This window comes from Heloderma suspectum, chromosome 10 (assembly GCF_057233095.1).
Source record: "Heloderma suspectum isolate Gila_16-S chromosome 10, 16-S_ref, whole genome shotgun sequence".
Lineage (NCBI taxonomy): Eukaryota > Metazoa > Chordata > Lepidosauria > Squamata > Helodermatidae > Heloderma > Heloderma suspectum.
The window spans coordinates 9,058,033-9,075,016 of record NC_139467.1 but is presented as its reverse complement, the minus strand read 5'-3'; the positions used below and the strand labels follow the sequence as shown (position 1 = coordinate 9,075,016).

Genomic DNA, 16,984 nt, shown 5'->3' with positions numbered 1-16,984 from the left:
GGAGGTTGTTCCAAAAGCTTCCTGGAAAAGGTTAGATTTGAGGCGCAAATTGAAAAACATAAGGTGTCACATGGAGGCATTCTGGGATAAAGGGGAGGCACGAGAGAAAAGGCAGAGTTGTTCCAGTGTGCAGCAGGAGTCATTCAGATGGCAGAGGTGGTAGAGATGGCCAAACACCGAAAGAGATGTGTTTGGGGCATAAGAGAGATAAGGCCATGGGGGGATGAAGGTAAAGGAAAAAAGTTTATGCAGGATCTAGGGCTGGGCAGGATATGAGTTGGTACTTAGTACTTCCAGGCCATACTTGAAGTGGTTAGGGAGCATATTCGATAGCGTGTGGGCGTGCTTGGGTGTATTTATTTCCTGCATCTGCAAAATGGCTGCCTGGGATCGAAGGGAGCTGGTGATGGCCTCGCAGGCACTGAAAGGGAAGGGGCCTTGGTCCATTTTGCTCTCGCTTACTTGCTTTCACCGGCTCGTCTCTTCATAGATGACGCAGATCATCCTTCCTCAGATGGTTGCCAGGTAGGAGACAAGGGGGCGTCCCGCGTCCGGGAGGGCCTTGCGCATCACTTGCCAGGAAACAAGGGGCAAGGCGGCCTCCCCCTGCCCCTGCTGCAGCCGCGGTTTGGATTTTGGATGAGCCGTACACTCCGCCCCCACGTTCCACCCATGTGCTGGCATTTCTGATTGCGGGAGTAGACAACCCAAATTATAATTCTCCGCGGGGGAGCGGGGGTCTCCAGCACCCTCACGGGAACCATGGTTCCTGTGAGTTCCTTCCTCAGGAGAGCATTGACGATTGAACTGGTTTAAGAACTCAACTACTACTACTGCAGTTTACTGCTTTATATATATTATTGCATGCCATCTGTATTTCACAAAGGGTGGTGGGAAGTGGCATGAGGATTTGCCGTGAATTCAGAAAAGGGTTAGAACCAGAGGGTAGGCTCTTGTCATGAGGCAGTGGAGGACTAAGAAAGCTAAAGGCAGACAGTAACCAAGGTAAGGCCTTGGCAAAGAAGTCAACATAGGCCTGGAGGGTAGATGGGCTCTGCAGTAGGCCTGTGCACCGATTCAGATTCTGAAGGTCGGAGCGTGGCAGCTATTTTGTGCAGTATCCGCCATTTTGTGTCGCATCCGCCATTTTGTGTCACAGGCTTAAGCCTGTGGGCTCCCCCTGCTGATAATGCATGGAACCTGCCTACAGTGCCCCTAGAGGTCATGTGAGACGTTGCACGGGACTAAGCCCTCAGCCGATAAAACGCCACTCAATGCATTTCAATGGGATTCTTCAACTCTGCCTGGCATACTACTGATACCCACAATCACCCTGCCCCTTTTATACCAGGAGGAGTTTTTGATTGGTCCTTCGCATCTTCCCACTGCCTTTTCTACATCTCCCCCCACCCCTTTCTCTCAGGGGGAAGTGTTGATGGGGGGCTGTCTTAAGGGAAGACATGGAGAGAGCATTGAGCCCAATACTCCCTGTACGCTAGAGGAAGGCGTGGAATCCCCAACACTTCATCCGTCTTCGCCAGGGGCAACTTCTCCCACTGTGCACATTTTCCTATCCATTCTTGCGAACTGGTCGTGCTGTTACTCGGCTCTTTCTTCAATTGGTTTGATGTGGTAAGAAAACAGATGCAAGAAGTAGAGGGAAAACATAAAGGATTGCAACTGGATGACAATGCCACCTGGAATCTCTGTAAAATTGTGTAAAATCTCCATATAAAATCTCTGTTGAATTGTGAGGCATGGAGATGGCACATCAAAAGCCTCCGTTGGAGTTACCCACTGTTCTATTTCCTATGATAGTCTAGCATGGTAACCCCCCTGTTACATTTTGGAAAATGCTCGTGTGCTGTCTCCATGCTTATGTGCCCTGCATATAGACACTTTTCAGCCAGTTTAACTCAAGCCTCCCTTTAAATCCAACAAACAATTCTTTATTGAACAGTCTCTTTCAGTGGAACAACAAAGAAATAATAACTCACAGCCCACAGGAGATAAGGAGGTTGCCACAAACGAGGGTTGGGACCAGTGGGAAATTATTGATGGATGCTGGATAACAAGGGGCGAGGCCTGCTAAAAACAGAGGCTTCTCTCCCAGGTCTGCCGAGCCTCGTGCTCTTTTGCTGGCTAGGCTGAAAGTAAGGAAAGACTCTCCCACACCCCCAGAAAAGTATCCATGAGTTCGTCTCAGACTGCTAGGATCCAGCTACAGCAGGCTTGGCTAGCAGAACCTTGATCTCTCCACCCACAGTATAAACATATACATTTCTTATACTTTAATACAATACAGAGCTGAGCGCAGCACACCTGGTTCAGACTGCATTCCTAAGTGAAAAGCAGATGTTGCCCTAAGTCACCCTGGTGGCTCTCTTTGTAGGAAGAAGGGGATTGTCATCAATTTGTCATCAGCGGCAGGCCGGCGTCCCTTTCCACTGCTAGCGATATACAGCGCAACCAAGGTGAGGGAAATGTGCAGGTTTGTAAACTTAAAACAGGAGGGCCAAGACATGGTCTTCGGTCTATCTCTCTCATTGTACCTAATCTTCCTTGCGCCATCCCCTCCCAACAGCTGGGGAAGATTAGCCACTACAAGAAACATAATTGGAGAAATCACAACAAAAGGAAAGAGCCAAATGAGGATTCCTTCTTCCCTGTCCACATGACTTCAAGACTCTAGGGATGGCAGAGGATTCCGCCATGGATCTCGGTGAGGCCGAATGCCAGTGCATTCGGCCCCCCGAAATCTGTGGCGGAACGGCCTGCCGCCCCCCTGCGGATCCCCCCTGGGACGAGACTTACCTGGGGCGGATCTTCCGGGCGGCAGCGGCTCCGGCGGCTGGTCTTCCGACCGGCTGCCACCGCCGACATTTGCAGTCTTGTCGCTTTGTTGTTTTTTTACAAGACGTGATAGGCTACGTAAAGACTTACGTAGCCTATCACATCTGTTTTAAAAAAAAAAACGCATACACAAATGGCGGCGGCTATGGCAGCCGCCTTTTGCGTTCCTTATTTTCGGCCGTCTTAGTCTACGTAAATATTTACGTAAACTAAGACGGAGAAAATAAGGGGAACACAAATAGCGTAGCGGACGCTATTTGCGTTCCCCCTTATTTTCGCCATCTTAGTCTACGTAAGACTAAGCGTAGTCTTACGTAGCGTAGCGGCCGCCATTTGCGTACGCGCGTTTGTTTTTTTTTAAGCCAGACGTGATAGGCTATGTAAGTCTTTATGTAGCCTATCACAGCTGACTACAGAGATGCAAACAGCGGTGGCTACGGCCGCCACCATTTGCATCCCTGCTAGCCAGCAGCCGGATGTCCAACTGCTGGCGGAGCTGGCTGGCGGGTCTGCGGAATCCCCGCGGAGCGGAGCCGGCCAGCCAGGATTCTGGGGGGAGGGACGGAGCGCCTCCCCCTGCCGGCGGAACCCGGTGGAGCTAGGTAAGGGGACTTTCGTACATCCCTACAAGCCTCCCAGCTTTGTCAGTTAAATAGGAGCATTTAAAGTTTGAACAGGCATGCACACAGCTCTGCTTTTCATATGATGTGTAATATTAGACCTAGTGGTGATCCTGAGTACAAAGGGATGTTCAAGGACTGTCCCACCCCTTTTATTAATAATTATTTTATTAATAATAAAATCTTACTTTTGAGATTTCATCTGGTCTGTGTTAGACTACCACCGCCTACCATAAACCAAGGCTAACATAAAAGACCAAGGCTTAAATGAAACATCAAATGCTGGCAGGGGGTGTTCACGCACATGTATAAAAATGTAAGACCAGTTTTGGCATGAATAGGGTTGAGTGTGGAATTTACCCCAAGTCCAGACTACAGTGATAAAAAGTAAATTTAGGGGGTAATCCTATGCATAATTAGACAGAAAAAGTCCTACAGCATTTGCTGGTGGAGAATGCTGGGAGTTGTGTGCCTTTTTTCTGTATAAACATGCATAGGGTTGTGTCCTAAGGGCAATTAATGTTTACAGGCATGAAAAGGGAAAAAACGTATCTCTCTCTCTCTCAAAAACAAAACAAAACACCTGACTAAAGGAACAACATAACAAGCACCTTATGCACTTAACTTTAAGATAGATTTTGTCTGGTGGGTTCCCAAGTTCTTTGCTGCAGGAACTATAGTTCAAAACTTACCCCAGTCTAAAGAGAGGGAAACAGAAGCCTTTCTTGGGGGCGTCCATATCGCGCTGACTTGGTCCATTGTTTCGTCGGTAACTGCGCAGCCGCGAGGAAATAGGAAGGAGAGGGGAGGAGTGAGAAGGCGTCACACAGTGACACCAGTAACACCACCCACCTCACGCCCACTGCAAACTGTGGTGCCAATCCAAGGGAGGGATATACAGCGCGCCCACCCGCCCTGAACCCGCAGCATCCTCCTCAGAAATCCGCATCTTCCGGGTGAAAACCACGGAGTACTGCGAAGTGGCGACTGCGTCGTCTACTCAAAAGGATCTCCACTCGCACCGGCCCTGGAGCAAAAGGCACATCCAGACATGCCCTTGGATAAAAAGACCCCTGACACTGCCAGCTGTCTGCGACTGACATTTGCTGACCTCATCCTCAAGTTTTCCTAGGCAAGGGGACGTCCTAAACTACCCGAAATCATCAGAGCTCACTTTGCCCACTGTGCAGACAGACACACGTTTACAAACAAAAGAAAAAAGAGGCTGAAATTGGATTTTTTGGGCCCCCTTGAAATGGAGTAGTTGGCCAACCTTTGAGAGCAGGGGCGGGCATCCTTTCTGGCACTGAGACCTGCATGGGGTGCCAGGTGGTGGGCTGAGGGATGCACATATGTAGGGAACTTTGACACCTGGGTGGTTTAGAAATGAAATGAATAAATGAAAAATATATATACGCAGACACCCCAGTGATCCCGACTGGGACTGCTGCTTCCCCACTGCCATTAGTGGCAGGGAACCAGCGTTCCTGGCTGCTTCATGGTCGGTGAGGGCGGGGTAGGCTAAAGCCTCCTTCTTCTCCCCAGTGACCCCAGTCAAGTTTGTTGGCCAGGCCACAACTGCAGTCTTTTCCCTCTTGCCCAGCAGGGAAAAGTGGGGAGGGGGGGCTCCCCTGGACTAGTGTGCATTGCATGCGGCCTGTGGGTTCCCTCCCGTTTTAGCAATTCATCATAGGACCTCCACAGCTCCATTCTTAGGTATGTAACTAACTCGAAAGTTACACTGCAGATCTCTTCTGTGTGTTTAACCTGTAGTCTGAGGCTCAGACATCAGCCAAATGCACTACATATATGAATGGTAGCAATGTAGCTTTTCCTACAGAAGCCTTATTTATTCATTCATTCATTCATTCATTCATTCATTCATTCATTCATTTCTATACCACTCAATAGCCGAAGCTCTCTGGGCGGTTCACAAAAATTAAAACCAAACAACACACAATAAAACAATTTAAAATATACAGAACATTAAAACCACAATATAACAATACAACCACAATAAAACCTAGCAGCAGCTGTTGTTGTTCAGTCGTATCCGACTCTTCGTGACCCCATGGACCATAGCACGCCAGGCCTTCCTGTCCTGCGCTCTCTCCCGGAGCGTGCTCAAGTCCATATTCATTGCATCAGTGATGCTATCTAGCCATCTCATCCTCTGCCGTCCCCTTCTCCTTTTGCCTTCAGTCTTTCCCAGCATCAGGGTCTTTTCCAGGGAGTTTTCTCTTCACATTAGGTGGCCAAAATATTTGAGCTTCAGCTTCAGTATCTGTCCTTCCAATGAGCAGTCAGGGTTGATTTCCTTTAGGATGGACTGATTTGACCTCCTTGCAGTCCAGGGGACTCGTAAGAGTCTTCTCCAGCACCACAGTTCGAAAGCATCAATTCTTTGGCGCTCAGCCTTCCTTATAGTCCAGCTCTCACAGCCATACCAGTGCAGGAGTTTAAAATACAAATTTTTAAAACAGCAAAGCTAAAAGTTTAGAAAGCTAAAATGCTAAAATGCCTGGGAAAATAAAAAGGTCTTCACCTGGCGCCGAAAAGAATACAATGTAGATGCCAGGCGAACCTCACTAGGGAGCTCATTCCAGAGCCGGGGTGCCACAGCAGAAAAAGCCCTCCTCCTAGTAGCCACCCACCTCACTTCCTTTGGCAGGGGCTCACGGAGAAGGGCCGCTGACGATGATGTTAAAGTCCGGGCAGGCACATATGTGAGGAGGCGATCCTTCAGATAACCTGGCCCCAAGCCGTTAAGGGCTTTAAATGTTAATACCAGCACTTTGAATTGGGCCCAGAAATGGACTGGCAGCCAGTGCAGCTGAAAAGGTACTGGCGTAATATGAGCTCGCAGGCCAGTCCCTGTTAACAATCTTGCTGCCCTATTTTGGATCAGCTGAAGTTTCCGGACCATTTTCAAAGGCAGCCCCACATATAACGCATTGCAGTAATCCAGACGAGAAGTTATCAGAGCATGGATAACTGTAGCTAGGCTATCTCTGTCCAGATAAGGGCGTAGTTGGTATACCAGCCTAAGCTGATAAAAAGTGCTCCGTGCCACTGAGTTCACCTGTGCCTCAAGTGACAGTTCTGGATCCAAGAGCACCCCCAAACTACAAATGTGATCCTTTAGGGCAGAGCTTTCCAAACTTTTCGTGTTGGTGACACACTTTTTAGACAAGCATCGTTTCGTGACACGGTAACTCAGTTTTACTAGCAAACCAGAGGTTAAACTAACCCGTTATAAGAGATACGGACACATACATAAATTGTAATAACGAAAGGTATGGGGATACAACGTATCTCATGAAAACCTTTCATTTATATTTTTAAAAATATATGATTTGTAGATAATAACATACATTGTTGTCATTTATGAATAACAGTATGTAAATATGTGCAAGAATTTTAAAAAGTTGAATAACACCAATAACTACTTACCATTTTAATGGGATGTATGAGGTTGATGGGATGAACACAGCTTTTCAATATTTGGTGGAATATTAGATAAAGACACTTGCATTTCGTCATCGAGCATTTTTAAGCTTCCACGTTTCAGTGTCTTTAAGTTCACCATCACTGAAAAGGATACTTCACAAATGTATGTAGCACAAAACTGCAGAAGAATTCTTAACGCTTTTTTAGCTATGTTTGGATGCATTTTTGAAATGTGAATCCAAAAGCTGTCTAAGTCACCCTGTTCATGCATCATTAACAGATTTCGATCATTTTTTATGTCAGCTAATTCTTCTTCTTCAATAAGTGAAAAATTCCTCATTGCAGTTGAAAGAAATGGATTTCTGATCCAATCATAGTCTTGGATTTCAACATTTGGGAAGTAATGATGAACTTTCTCTCCAAGCAATGTTAAATGGTCAACAATTAGCGCGCTGATATCACATTTTAGCTGGCACTCAGCAGTTTTGGAAAACATTTCAAAATTTCCTTCTTTTACTTTCCTTTTCCAAATTGCTATTTTGTCTCTCATAGCACAAATTTTATCTACCGCTGTTAAGATATTTTCTCCTTTTCCTTGCATACTGCTGTTTATTTTATTCAAATGTTCAAATATGTCAGCAAGATATGCCAGTTTTGTGCACCAAAAGTTTGCTTTGAATTAGATTGCAGAATTCATTTTGCTGATTTTCCTCAAAAAGTTTAAGCATCATTTCCCTCAATTCATATACACGACAAAGCACTCAACTTCTTGAAAGCCAACGAACTTGTGTGCAGTAGAAGCTTTTTAAACCTTGCCCCCATGTCTTCACAAATATGAGCAAATAATCTTGATTGAAGAGGTCTACTTTTAATGTAATTGACCATTTGAACCACTTTGTCCAAAACGTTTCTTAATTCATTTCCAATGGTTTGCGCGACTAGTGCTTCGCGATGTAAAAAGCAAGGAGTAATTATAATATTTTCATTCTCTTTCTTTGCTAAAGCTATAAAACCTTTTGTTGAACCAACTATTGAGGGTGCGCCATCTGTGCATATTCCTACACAATTTAACCATTGCAAATTATTTTCCTTCATGAAGCAATCAAAAGTTTTAAATATATCTTCACCTCTAGTTCTCATTGGAAGTTCTAGACAACACAAGAATTGCTCAATAATTCTGTCAGTATGAATGAAGCGTATAATAACCAATAACTGTGCTAACCCACTGACATCTGTTGCTTCATCTAATTGCAATGTAAAGATCATATTATCGTCTTGAAAAATATCCTTCATTTGCTGCTTAATGTCATCAGACATGTCTTGAATACGTCTTCCGATTGTGTTATCTGCCAAAGGGGTTTTCTTTACTTCTATCTCAAATTCGGGCCCAAACACTGTTCAAACAATAGCACAGCAAGATTCCTTTATGGTGGTTTCGACAATTGCGTGTGGGTCCTTGTTTTTGGCAATTATTTGAGCAACCAAGTAACTTGCCTTTTGAGCTTTCTCTGATGTCTTCATTCTCTTTGTGAATGATGCAGACTGCTTCTTTATAGATTTTGAAAGCTCAATAAAGTATCCTACTGGCTTTTCTGACAAATGACAGTGTTTTGAGGTAAAATGACGCTTTAATTTATTTGGTACCATACTTCCATTTGCAAGTATATCCCCACAAACGAAACACTGGGGACAAGGATTGTTTTCATTACCAGAAAATGTGAACCCCAGTTTCATATAATCTTTACTGTATAAACGAGGCTTGGAAATTGTTCCTTTACACTTCTTACGTACTAATACAGACCGTTCAACAGTTGATTCTTGCGTAGCTTCCTCTATAGCCGCTACATTTTGTTCATTGCAAACATCATCTTCACCAGCTTTCCTTTTCTTAATTAGAAAGGTATCCATTTTACGGGTAATTCAACTGCAATTTAATGAATAAATCTATGCAAATTTATTTCTAGGTTTTAGCATTAACTAAATATGAAAATAACAGGACTGTTTTTAGCGCTTATCTTTCTCTGTTGTTTCTTATGAAAATAACAGCACCTGCGCTCCACTCCCACAGCAATAAAGTGAGATAAAGATAGGAATCGGGACCAGGAGAAAATGTGAAAAATAAATAAAATTAACTAAAGTATTTACAATACATATTAGGACACATAGGTCCAGGTAGGAGCTCAGCTGCAAAAACACATGAAGTAGAGAAGCAAAAGTCCAACAAAAATGGTGTAAATATATATGTCTCACTACAAGGCTATACTGCTGTAAATATTTGCAATGCCTATGTCGAGTCCAGTTCCAGCACTCTCTGGTGCTACGCTGCCAGTGGTTAACCAGTGGGTGGTTAATCCACAATTACAGCAGAGTAAAAATAAAAATAAATGGCAGAAATCAACTGAGCTCCGTTCCGACTGGCCAAGATGGCGGACGGCCCGCTCGGTGCAGTCCCAGGTGGCGTTTCCACCTGTGTGTTACTTTGGCCTGGCTGCGCGGCAGCTCGGTGCAGAAGTCCGCGAAGGGCACGCCCGAAACCATGCAGGGCTGGTGGCTGCTGCCACTTCTCCGCTCCGATATCGGCCGAGCTCTGCTCCCAGGGCAGTGCCTCCCTTCCCCTCTCTTTGCCCCCCGCCTCTACCTTTCTGGGGAGCGCAGGCTCGAAGCTCCTCACCTGCCCGGCGCAGCCCTCCCTGCTCTGGAGGTGTCCAGCGGGCCGTTGTTCTCCCCTGCTGCCCTGCAGCCACACCGAGGACGTGGGGAAGCCTCTTGCCCGAGCTGATTGCAAATTGCTCGACTAATTGCTCTGCTAACTTCGAATTCTCCACACTCCTTGTGCAGCCAGCATTACCACACTCCTCGCCGTACCGCTCCAACACCACCAATCACGTGCATCCTGCATCAAGACGCCACGTGATCCTAAAACAGCTAATGTTAAAGCACCTAAGCCTTAGCAGCTAAGCTGCTTTAACATTAGCTGCTTTAGGAAGTTCCGGGGGAGGGACCAAGCTAAGCAAATGTAAGGGAACTCCACGGTGCCCTTCCGCACAATTTTCGCGCGACACACCTACACACTGCCGGCAACACACTGTGTCGCGACACACAGTTTGGAAAGCTCTGCTTTAGGGGGAGTGCAACCCCCTCCAGAACAGGTTGAATATCACCTATCCGGGCAGACAAACCACCCACTAACAGTACCTCCGTCTTGTCTGGATTGAGTTTCAGTTTATTGGCCCTCATCCAGTCCATTACCGTGCCCAAGCACTGATTCAGAACAGCCACTGCCTCACCTGGGTTTGATGAGAAAGAGAGATAGAGCTGAGTGTCATCCGCATATTGATGGCACCTCAGCCCACACCTCTGGATAACCTCCCCCAGCGGTTTCATGTAGATGTTAAACAGCATAGGGGATAAAACAGAGCCCTGTGGAACCCCATGCCACAATTGCCATGGCACAGAGCAATAATCCCCCAGCACCACCTTCTGGAATCGGCCATCCAAGTAGGAATGGAACCACTGTAGTGCAGTACCTCCAACTCCCAACCCAGACAACCTATCCAGAAGGATACCATGGTCGATGGCCTTGCTCAAACTGGCACCTTTAGGGCATCTCTACACCAGCCTAAAAAACTGCATTTCAAATGGGGCTTTCTGCTTCTGTTTTAGCTCAGTGTGAAGGAGCCCTTAGATGAGTTTGACCACAACTCCCATAATCCCACGGGCCTTGTAGTCCAACACATCTGGAGGAAGCCAGGCTGGGGAAGGCTGACTTACAGAAATATATCAGCTACACAAAAAACAAAAGTGAGTTCATCCTAGACTAGTTACATGCCTAAGGATGGGACAGTGGAGAACCTAAGCTGAATCTCCAAAAAGGGTGGATGTTTTAACATGGTCTGAATGGTTTCTCATAGAGTAAACGCGATTGTCCTGCCCTCTGTCCTGCTCTAGCTGGGTCAGAGCCTATGCTAGGAAAATACAGGGTTGAATCTAATAGGCAAAGCAAGTAAGCATGGAAATGGTCAAGCATAAAAGTTTCAGTCCCGTATGGGATCAGTCCAAGGCAAGAGTGGGCAAGATACAGGCAAGGGACAAAGCACAGTATTACTAGGCAAGCAGGTGGTTTCCAGAAGAGAGGCCTGAGGCGCAGCCAAGGTCAAAGCACAGGACAGTAGTAAAGCAAAACCCAAGTCCAGAAAGCAGAGTCAGGCAGGAGTACAGAGATCATTAGCACAGAGGGTCAAACGCATGGCAAGGGAGGGCGAACGCCTGACCCCCCCAGAGGTTGTTGGATTGCAGCTCCCATCATCCCTCACCACTGGCTATGCTGGCTTGTGGGAGTTGCAGTCCAACAACATCTGGAGGGCCACACACGTTCCCAACTCCTGCATCAAGGCAATAAAAATCCAGTGACCTCCTGCAGTTACAGCTGCAGCCGTGGAAACCACTGGGGAGAGGATGCCGTGTGGACTGGCCTCAGGGGTGCAAATCCTCTGATGCGTTTTTCTTGCCTCGGTTTCAGGCAGCTGTTGATTTCTTCTCGCACGCTTTGGACGTAGAATATGGCTCCACAGGCATCATTGTGCAGGTATCGTGCACTGAGCTCACCCCAAGGAACAAAAAGGCAACTTGGCTTCATGGGCCTGGGCACAATTCTCCTGCCAAAGTGGGATGGCCGATGGGTGGGTCTTTCTCCCTGTCACAGGCAGGCCTGGAAAAGTGGGTCTCCGGGGCCAGTCTGTGCTCAGGCCTTGGAGCTCGCTCTCATCAGGCTCAGGCACGAACGGGGGGCCCAACGTTGGATTCCAGCAACTGTGAAAGCTCAGGGTTGTCCAGGCTGACTGCGTTCTGGGAGCCCGGCCTTCTGCCCTCTCCTGATTATCAGAGCAGTGCCTTCCGCCTGAGCTTCCGGCTCTGGCTCCTGACCGGAGGAGCCCTGAGCTGGAGGACAGGCCCCCCAGGCACAGAGTCAAGCATGGCTGTTCACAGCCCCCACCTGGCGGCGACATTCTTTCCCTCTGCAGAGTGTTGTGCCCATGTTTGTGTCCACCGGTATGACCGACAGGTACAACCAACGCTACATGATCTCAGCAGAGGCATTTGCGCACAAGGCCTTGAACACGGTGGGGCTCGCGAAGAGAACCTCTGGCTGCCTCAGCCACACCATCCAGGTGAGTCCAGAGGCTGGCAGCTGAGGTCCACAGATGCGCAAGGGGCCCCGTTTTTGTTTTATTTCTCACATTTTAAGGATTGTAAAGCACCGAAAAAAGTGTAAAAAGCTTTACACATGTTTTCTCCCCAAACTACGCAACACGCTCTGTTTCCGCACATTTTGTAGCATTAGGGAGCTGTCTCGGCCCAGGCGAGAGTCTTTGTCTGTCCAGCCCAGCCTGCTCTGGCTGGCAGCGGCTCTCCAGGTCTCAGGCAAGTCTTTCCCATCACCTGTGACCTGTCAGAGCTTGAGCTTACACTTCCAGTGAGAAACCTATCCCAAAGCGTTAAAAAAAGAAAAGGGGAAGAGCAACATCTTGTTTAAAATGAGCACCCAAAAACCTGGAATCACATCCCCATGCCAGGTGCTTTGAAAATGAAACCAAAACCAAGCCTACTTTGTGGGCAGCTGAGCGCGGTTCAAAGCGAAGCACCGGCAAGGCTCCAGCCACCTGCCTTCATTTCTTACGGGCCCAAAGGCATTCTGGGGAAATCAAGACGGCGGGCAGCCAGAGGCCGGCACTTCCCTTCTGGAACGTTTCGAGTGTTGTGAACGTGTTGCAGACACCATTCACAAAATGCCTGCTGTGGTGGGCACAGCCAGTCACAACATATTTAAAGCAGAGGTGAGGCTAGAGCTCCCAAACACAAACCTATTCCTTTGAACCCTGTTTTCTGTTCCAGCAGAACTCCCAGAAGGCAAGGCAATTAGCTTCCTACAAATGAAGTCCTCTAAAATGAATTTATTTCTCCAAATAGGAACACCTCCAAATTCATTACACCAAACCAATTCCTATTTAATTACTTATCAAGTCCCCCACTGTCAGCCAACTTTTCAGCCCCGCAGGCACCTTGAATCCTCAGTCACCACCCAGACATACATACATGCTTTCTCTAAGAACCCCCCAACTTACTTTCTCTCTCCCTCTCTCTCTCTCATACACACACCCATCCCATACATCAGCTTACGTATACACACAAGCATGCATCCCAGTCATCCATCATACACACACACGCCTCTCCCTTCTCCTCCTCCTCTCCCCAACTGAGCAGGCAGCGGCAACAAGGCCCCCACTTCTACTTCTTTTTTGCCCCCGTTTTGTGTGTGTGTGTGCAGCCAGGCAGGCTCCAAATGGCAGCACCAGGAAGGCTCCAGCCATCTGCCATCTCCAGTTTCTAAGAAGGCCTCAGCGGCCACATAGAGCTCAGCAGCATTCCGGGGGGAAGGGGTGGTCTGGAGGCCAGCACTTTGCTTTGCAGTGTGCCTGGCCACATGGATTTTTTTTTTTTAACATGAATAAAATGAGGAAAGCCAGGGGCCTCTTGGAAGCCGGGGGGGGGGGGGGTGTCTGTAAGTCCAATGTTAGGGAAGGCATTTTCAGGATCTGCCATTGTAAGGGCATTACTATCCACTTATAAATTTGGTTTTATTATTGTGAACATCTTTGTGAATCATTATCTTTTATAAATAAATGGTTCTCTACAGTCACCCAGGCCTGATTAAAACATCCATGCATGCTTATTACAGACAAAGCTATACAGAGTGATGCTAGCATATTACTTACATGAATGAAGATGGCTTCTGACCTGTCAGAAAAGAAGCAATGTACAAATTAATACAATTGGCCTTCCTGGTAACCAAGAAAGAAGTTGAATTTACATGTGCCCTTCTCACAGTATAAGGGTATACCAAAGCTATTCAGGCTGAAGAGACAATTACGAGGAAGAACATTTTTTCTTGCTTACCACAAAACTTTGGTATTCAGACTAATCTCCAAAGAACATTTGTGGTATTGAATCTAATGATATAGCTCATTTCTTCCACTACACCCTTTTTTCCTATTGCGTGGTGGCTGATACAGGGCGTGGATTGGCCCCCACACATGGTCATATGATATAACATTATGGGTATAATGGAGGCACTGAGCAGGGTGGAGAAAACAGTTCCACCGTTTGTACCTTCAGCGAGGTTTTCATTGCAGGCTAATGAGTTATTCCTCACACAGTTTATCAAGCATGAACAATGTACTATTTTTTGTCTATTAAAAAGTGAGTGTATCAAGAATTCTTTAATCAGATCATTGAACTCCCTCCGATCAGTTCCTCCCTTACACAATGATTGCCAAGGTTGTCCAGAGAGAAAGGGACCGACTGAAAGTAGTTCCACTCTGTGCTACAGACAGGCATCCAAAGTTCATGTCTAACTTTATAAGCAGGTGGGGGGAAGTCACACTTGCCACCACTCAACTTAAAAAAGGTGTTGTTTTTTCTTTTTCCTTTTTTTAAATTCAGGTCTTCCTTCTCAACTTGCTGTTTCCAAAGTGGCTTCATTTAACATCTGCTGGACTCACTGCACAGTGGTATTTTTGGAAGATGACTGAGAAGCACAAATAGAATGAGCATTTGAAGATCTAGTGGAAGCCTCAGTGGGGTTAAAGAGGATTTCTCCAGAACTATAGAGAGCCAATGGACCATCTTAAAACCGGATCCTAAAGCAAATGATATGAAAATAGGGTTGCAACAACTGAATTTACTGGAATCAGCATCGATCGTTTTAATGGATCTACTGCGTATTTTTGCATACTTTTTAATATACCAACTACCTTGACACTGGAAAAATGTTGATTATTTAGCCTGTTGTCTTGGCAGCTGTTTGCCTTGCTTTGTCTCTTAGCCTCAGTTCTGGAATTCCCACAGTGCTGGCAGCAGAGTATGTCACTCTTCTGCACTCCCTCCTGTGCCAAGGGACATGCAGACTGCTGGGCTGCGCATCTGCAGCCTTAGCAGAAAAACACGGAACCCACAAGGTCATTACAAGCTTTTGAAAACACAAGGTTTGGTGTGTTTTAGAAATAGGGGCAATGAAGCACGTTTCTAATCTTAATGTCGCACAAAGTAAGACATCCTCAACTGTGCCAGCCAGCATGGCTCACTCACTTGCCCTCCCAGTTGGTTGGACCTGCTGGCCAGGAGAGTATAAGCACCTCTGTGAAGATGGTAGCACAGAGCTGGGCATGGGGAGGGATAAGGATTTGCCCAGGGAAGAGCCAGTTGCTGCTTCACATGCCAGGATTTTCTGACCTAGATCGGAGCTCCAGATCTCAGCCACTGCAGCAACGAACAATGCCAAGGTCTCAAAAGCGTTAAGTGAAGCATGCACATTAAGCTCGGTGCAGGCTGGGAATTGGAGTCAGTAGAAAACCTTGGGGATGGGAGCAGGTGGCTTCCTGTGTAAAGCAATAGCTGCTCTTACTGTTAATTCCCCCCTCAGCTATGGTCGGGTTTCTTGGGCATTTTCCTGTCTGCGTTCAGATATTTATTACATTTTATCACGGCAGCTGACATTATTTTCCCATCCCAATTTTTTATCCTCACAAGAACCCTATAGGTAGGTCAGGCTGAGAGATGCTGACTGGCCCATGGTCACCCAATGGGCTTTGTGACTGAAGGGGGACTGAGAACCTGGGTTTCCCCAGTCCTAATCTCATACGCCGATTTAACAGTACATAGGGATGGGATTAAAAGTAATGAAAATAAACATGGCTCTGGAACCATGTTGAATTAGTGCTTAATTTGAGTTATCTGGTCATTCACGAAACCTCGAACACATGAGGTAACACCAAAGAATATGCACTAAAAATAGAATTTCTGAGCATATGCAGAGTGTATTTCCACCACCAGTGAGTAAGAGCAACAAGCCACAATGTATCTGTGCTTGTCTACTATTGTCAGGCAGAGATCATATGTTTAACTAGCTGTGTGATGAATAAATAACATTACCAGCCTAAGCTTTTTGTGCTATGCAGATGCAGCGATAGGCAAAAGCTGCGTCTGCTGAATTTCTGCTTGTTTCAGATCAGGGGTCCTTCCTTCCTTCCTAGGACTACCCTTGTAACATGGCACGCTCAACCATTTTAGAAGGGATAAACTGGCTTCCTTACTGGGGCTCTTTCACACCGGGCTTTTATCCTGCGATTGAGCTTGCTCCTTCACGGAAGTTCGCGGGCACGCCGCGACCATTCGAGGCGTCTCCTGCACGAAATGCCCTTTGTTCCGCTTTTAAATAGGTGGCGGATAACGAGCTCTCAAATTACCCCGTTGTTTCCCCTGTGAAAAGAGCTAAAGCAGCGAGAAGAGAGAAGAGCGAGAGCAACGAGAGATCGTGGAAGGCTCCGATCCGGGGAGAATGCGGGGGGGGGGGCGCGCGTGAAGGGGGTCGCTGCGGCCCTGCGTTTAAACCGGGAGGGCGCAGGAAGCCCCGTTTCAAACCCCAGCAGGATTTCAGGCTGCGACAGAGACGCCCCGGATCTGCCCCGTGACGGAGCTGCCAGATGCGGCGACGGTGGCCGTCCCTCTCCCTGGGGACCCTCGAGGGGCGCTTCTGCAACTCGTTCGGGAAGGACGCGCGGCTGCCCGAGGGAGGGGCAGGCCGCGGAGGACGCGAGTGGGGGCGGGCGGGCAGCGGATCTCCGGACGGGCTGGCCCGGCTCCCAGCGCTCCCGGCCATTCGCCGCGGCGGCAGCGGCGGGGGCTTCCGAGGCTGCCGTCGGGAAGCTCTGCCGCTCTTTCCGCCGATCCCCGCGGAAGCCGACTCGGCTCAGCGCCGGTCATCGCGCCGACCCTCGCGCGCGCGCGCGCGGCCCCGACCCACAGCGCCTCTCGGGGCGCAGGCCCGCCTCCCCCTGACGCTGCGCCAGGAGGCGGCGGGACGCGCCCGAGCCGCCTGGGGCCTCCCCGGCGCCCGCCGCCCGCCGCGACGTCTCCCCCAGGAGGGTCGCTGACGAGACGGCGACGCTCCGACGCGTCCGCCGGCACTGCGCATGCGCCGCGGGAAGCCCGCGGCTAAACGTAAG

General features: G+C 47.9%; 2 protein-coding genes across 24 annotated transcripts in view; one reads left to right on the top strand and one right to left on the bottom strand.

Annotated features, from left to right (window-relative positions):
* Window positions 1-14,992, top strand: part of LOC146337617 (very-long-chain 3-oxoacyl-CoA reductase-like) — a 27,646-nt gene extending 12,654 nt beyond the window's left edge. Inside the window, exons 7-12 of one of the 2 annotated variants that reach the window (XM_084815001.1) lie at window positions 491-525; window positions 2,393-2,474; window positions 10,587-10,724; window positions 11,443-11,508; window positions 11,945-12,091; window positions 14,424-14,745. In XM_084815001.1, the coding sequence (XP_084671127.1) occupies window positions 491-525; window positions 2,393-2,474; window positions 10,587-10,724; window positions 11,443-11,508; window positions 11,945-12,091; window positions 14,424-14,525 (570 nt within the window). In that variant the 3' untranslated portion in view covers window positions 14,526-14,745. Of the gene's footprint in view, window positions 1-490; window positions 526-2,392; window positions 2,475-10,586; window positions 10,725-11,442; window positions 11,509-11,944; window positions 12,092-14,423 lie in introns of both variants that reach the window. The other variant, XM_084815002.1, reaches the window with a different exon arrangement.
* LOC146337616 (very-long-chain 3-oxoacyl-CoA reductase-like) overlaps window positions 1-16,981 on the bottom strand; it is a 106,611-nt gene extending 89,630 nt beyond the window's left edge. For 6 of the 22 annotated variants that reach the window (XR_014785031.1, XR_014785035.1, XR_014785022.1 and 3 more), the window contains exons 1-2: window positions 16,073-16,979; window positions 1-14,620 (exon numbers count right to left, since the gene is read on the bottom strand). The exon at window positions 1-14,620 is cut by the window's left edge. Coding sequence is in view for 1 of the 22 variants with exons in the window: in XM_084815003.1 (XP_084671129.1) it covers window positions 4,166-4,246; window positions 4,747-4,844; window positions 13,697-13,718; window positions 14,380-14,462 (284 nt within the window). In the remaining 21 variants the exon portion in view is untranslated. Of the gene's footprint in view, window positions 14,621-14,731 lie in introns of all 22 variants that reach the window. The other 16 variants (XR_014785021.1, XR_014785020.1, XR_014785033.1 and 13 more) reach the window with 13 other exon arrangements.
* Between the last annotated feature and the right edge of the window lie 3 nt (window positions 16,982-16,984).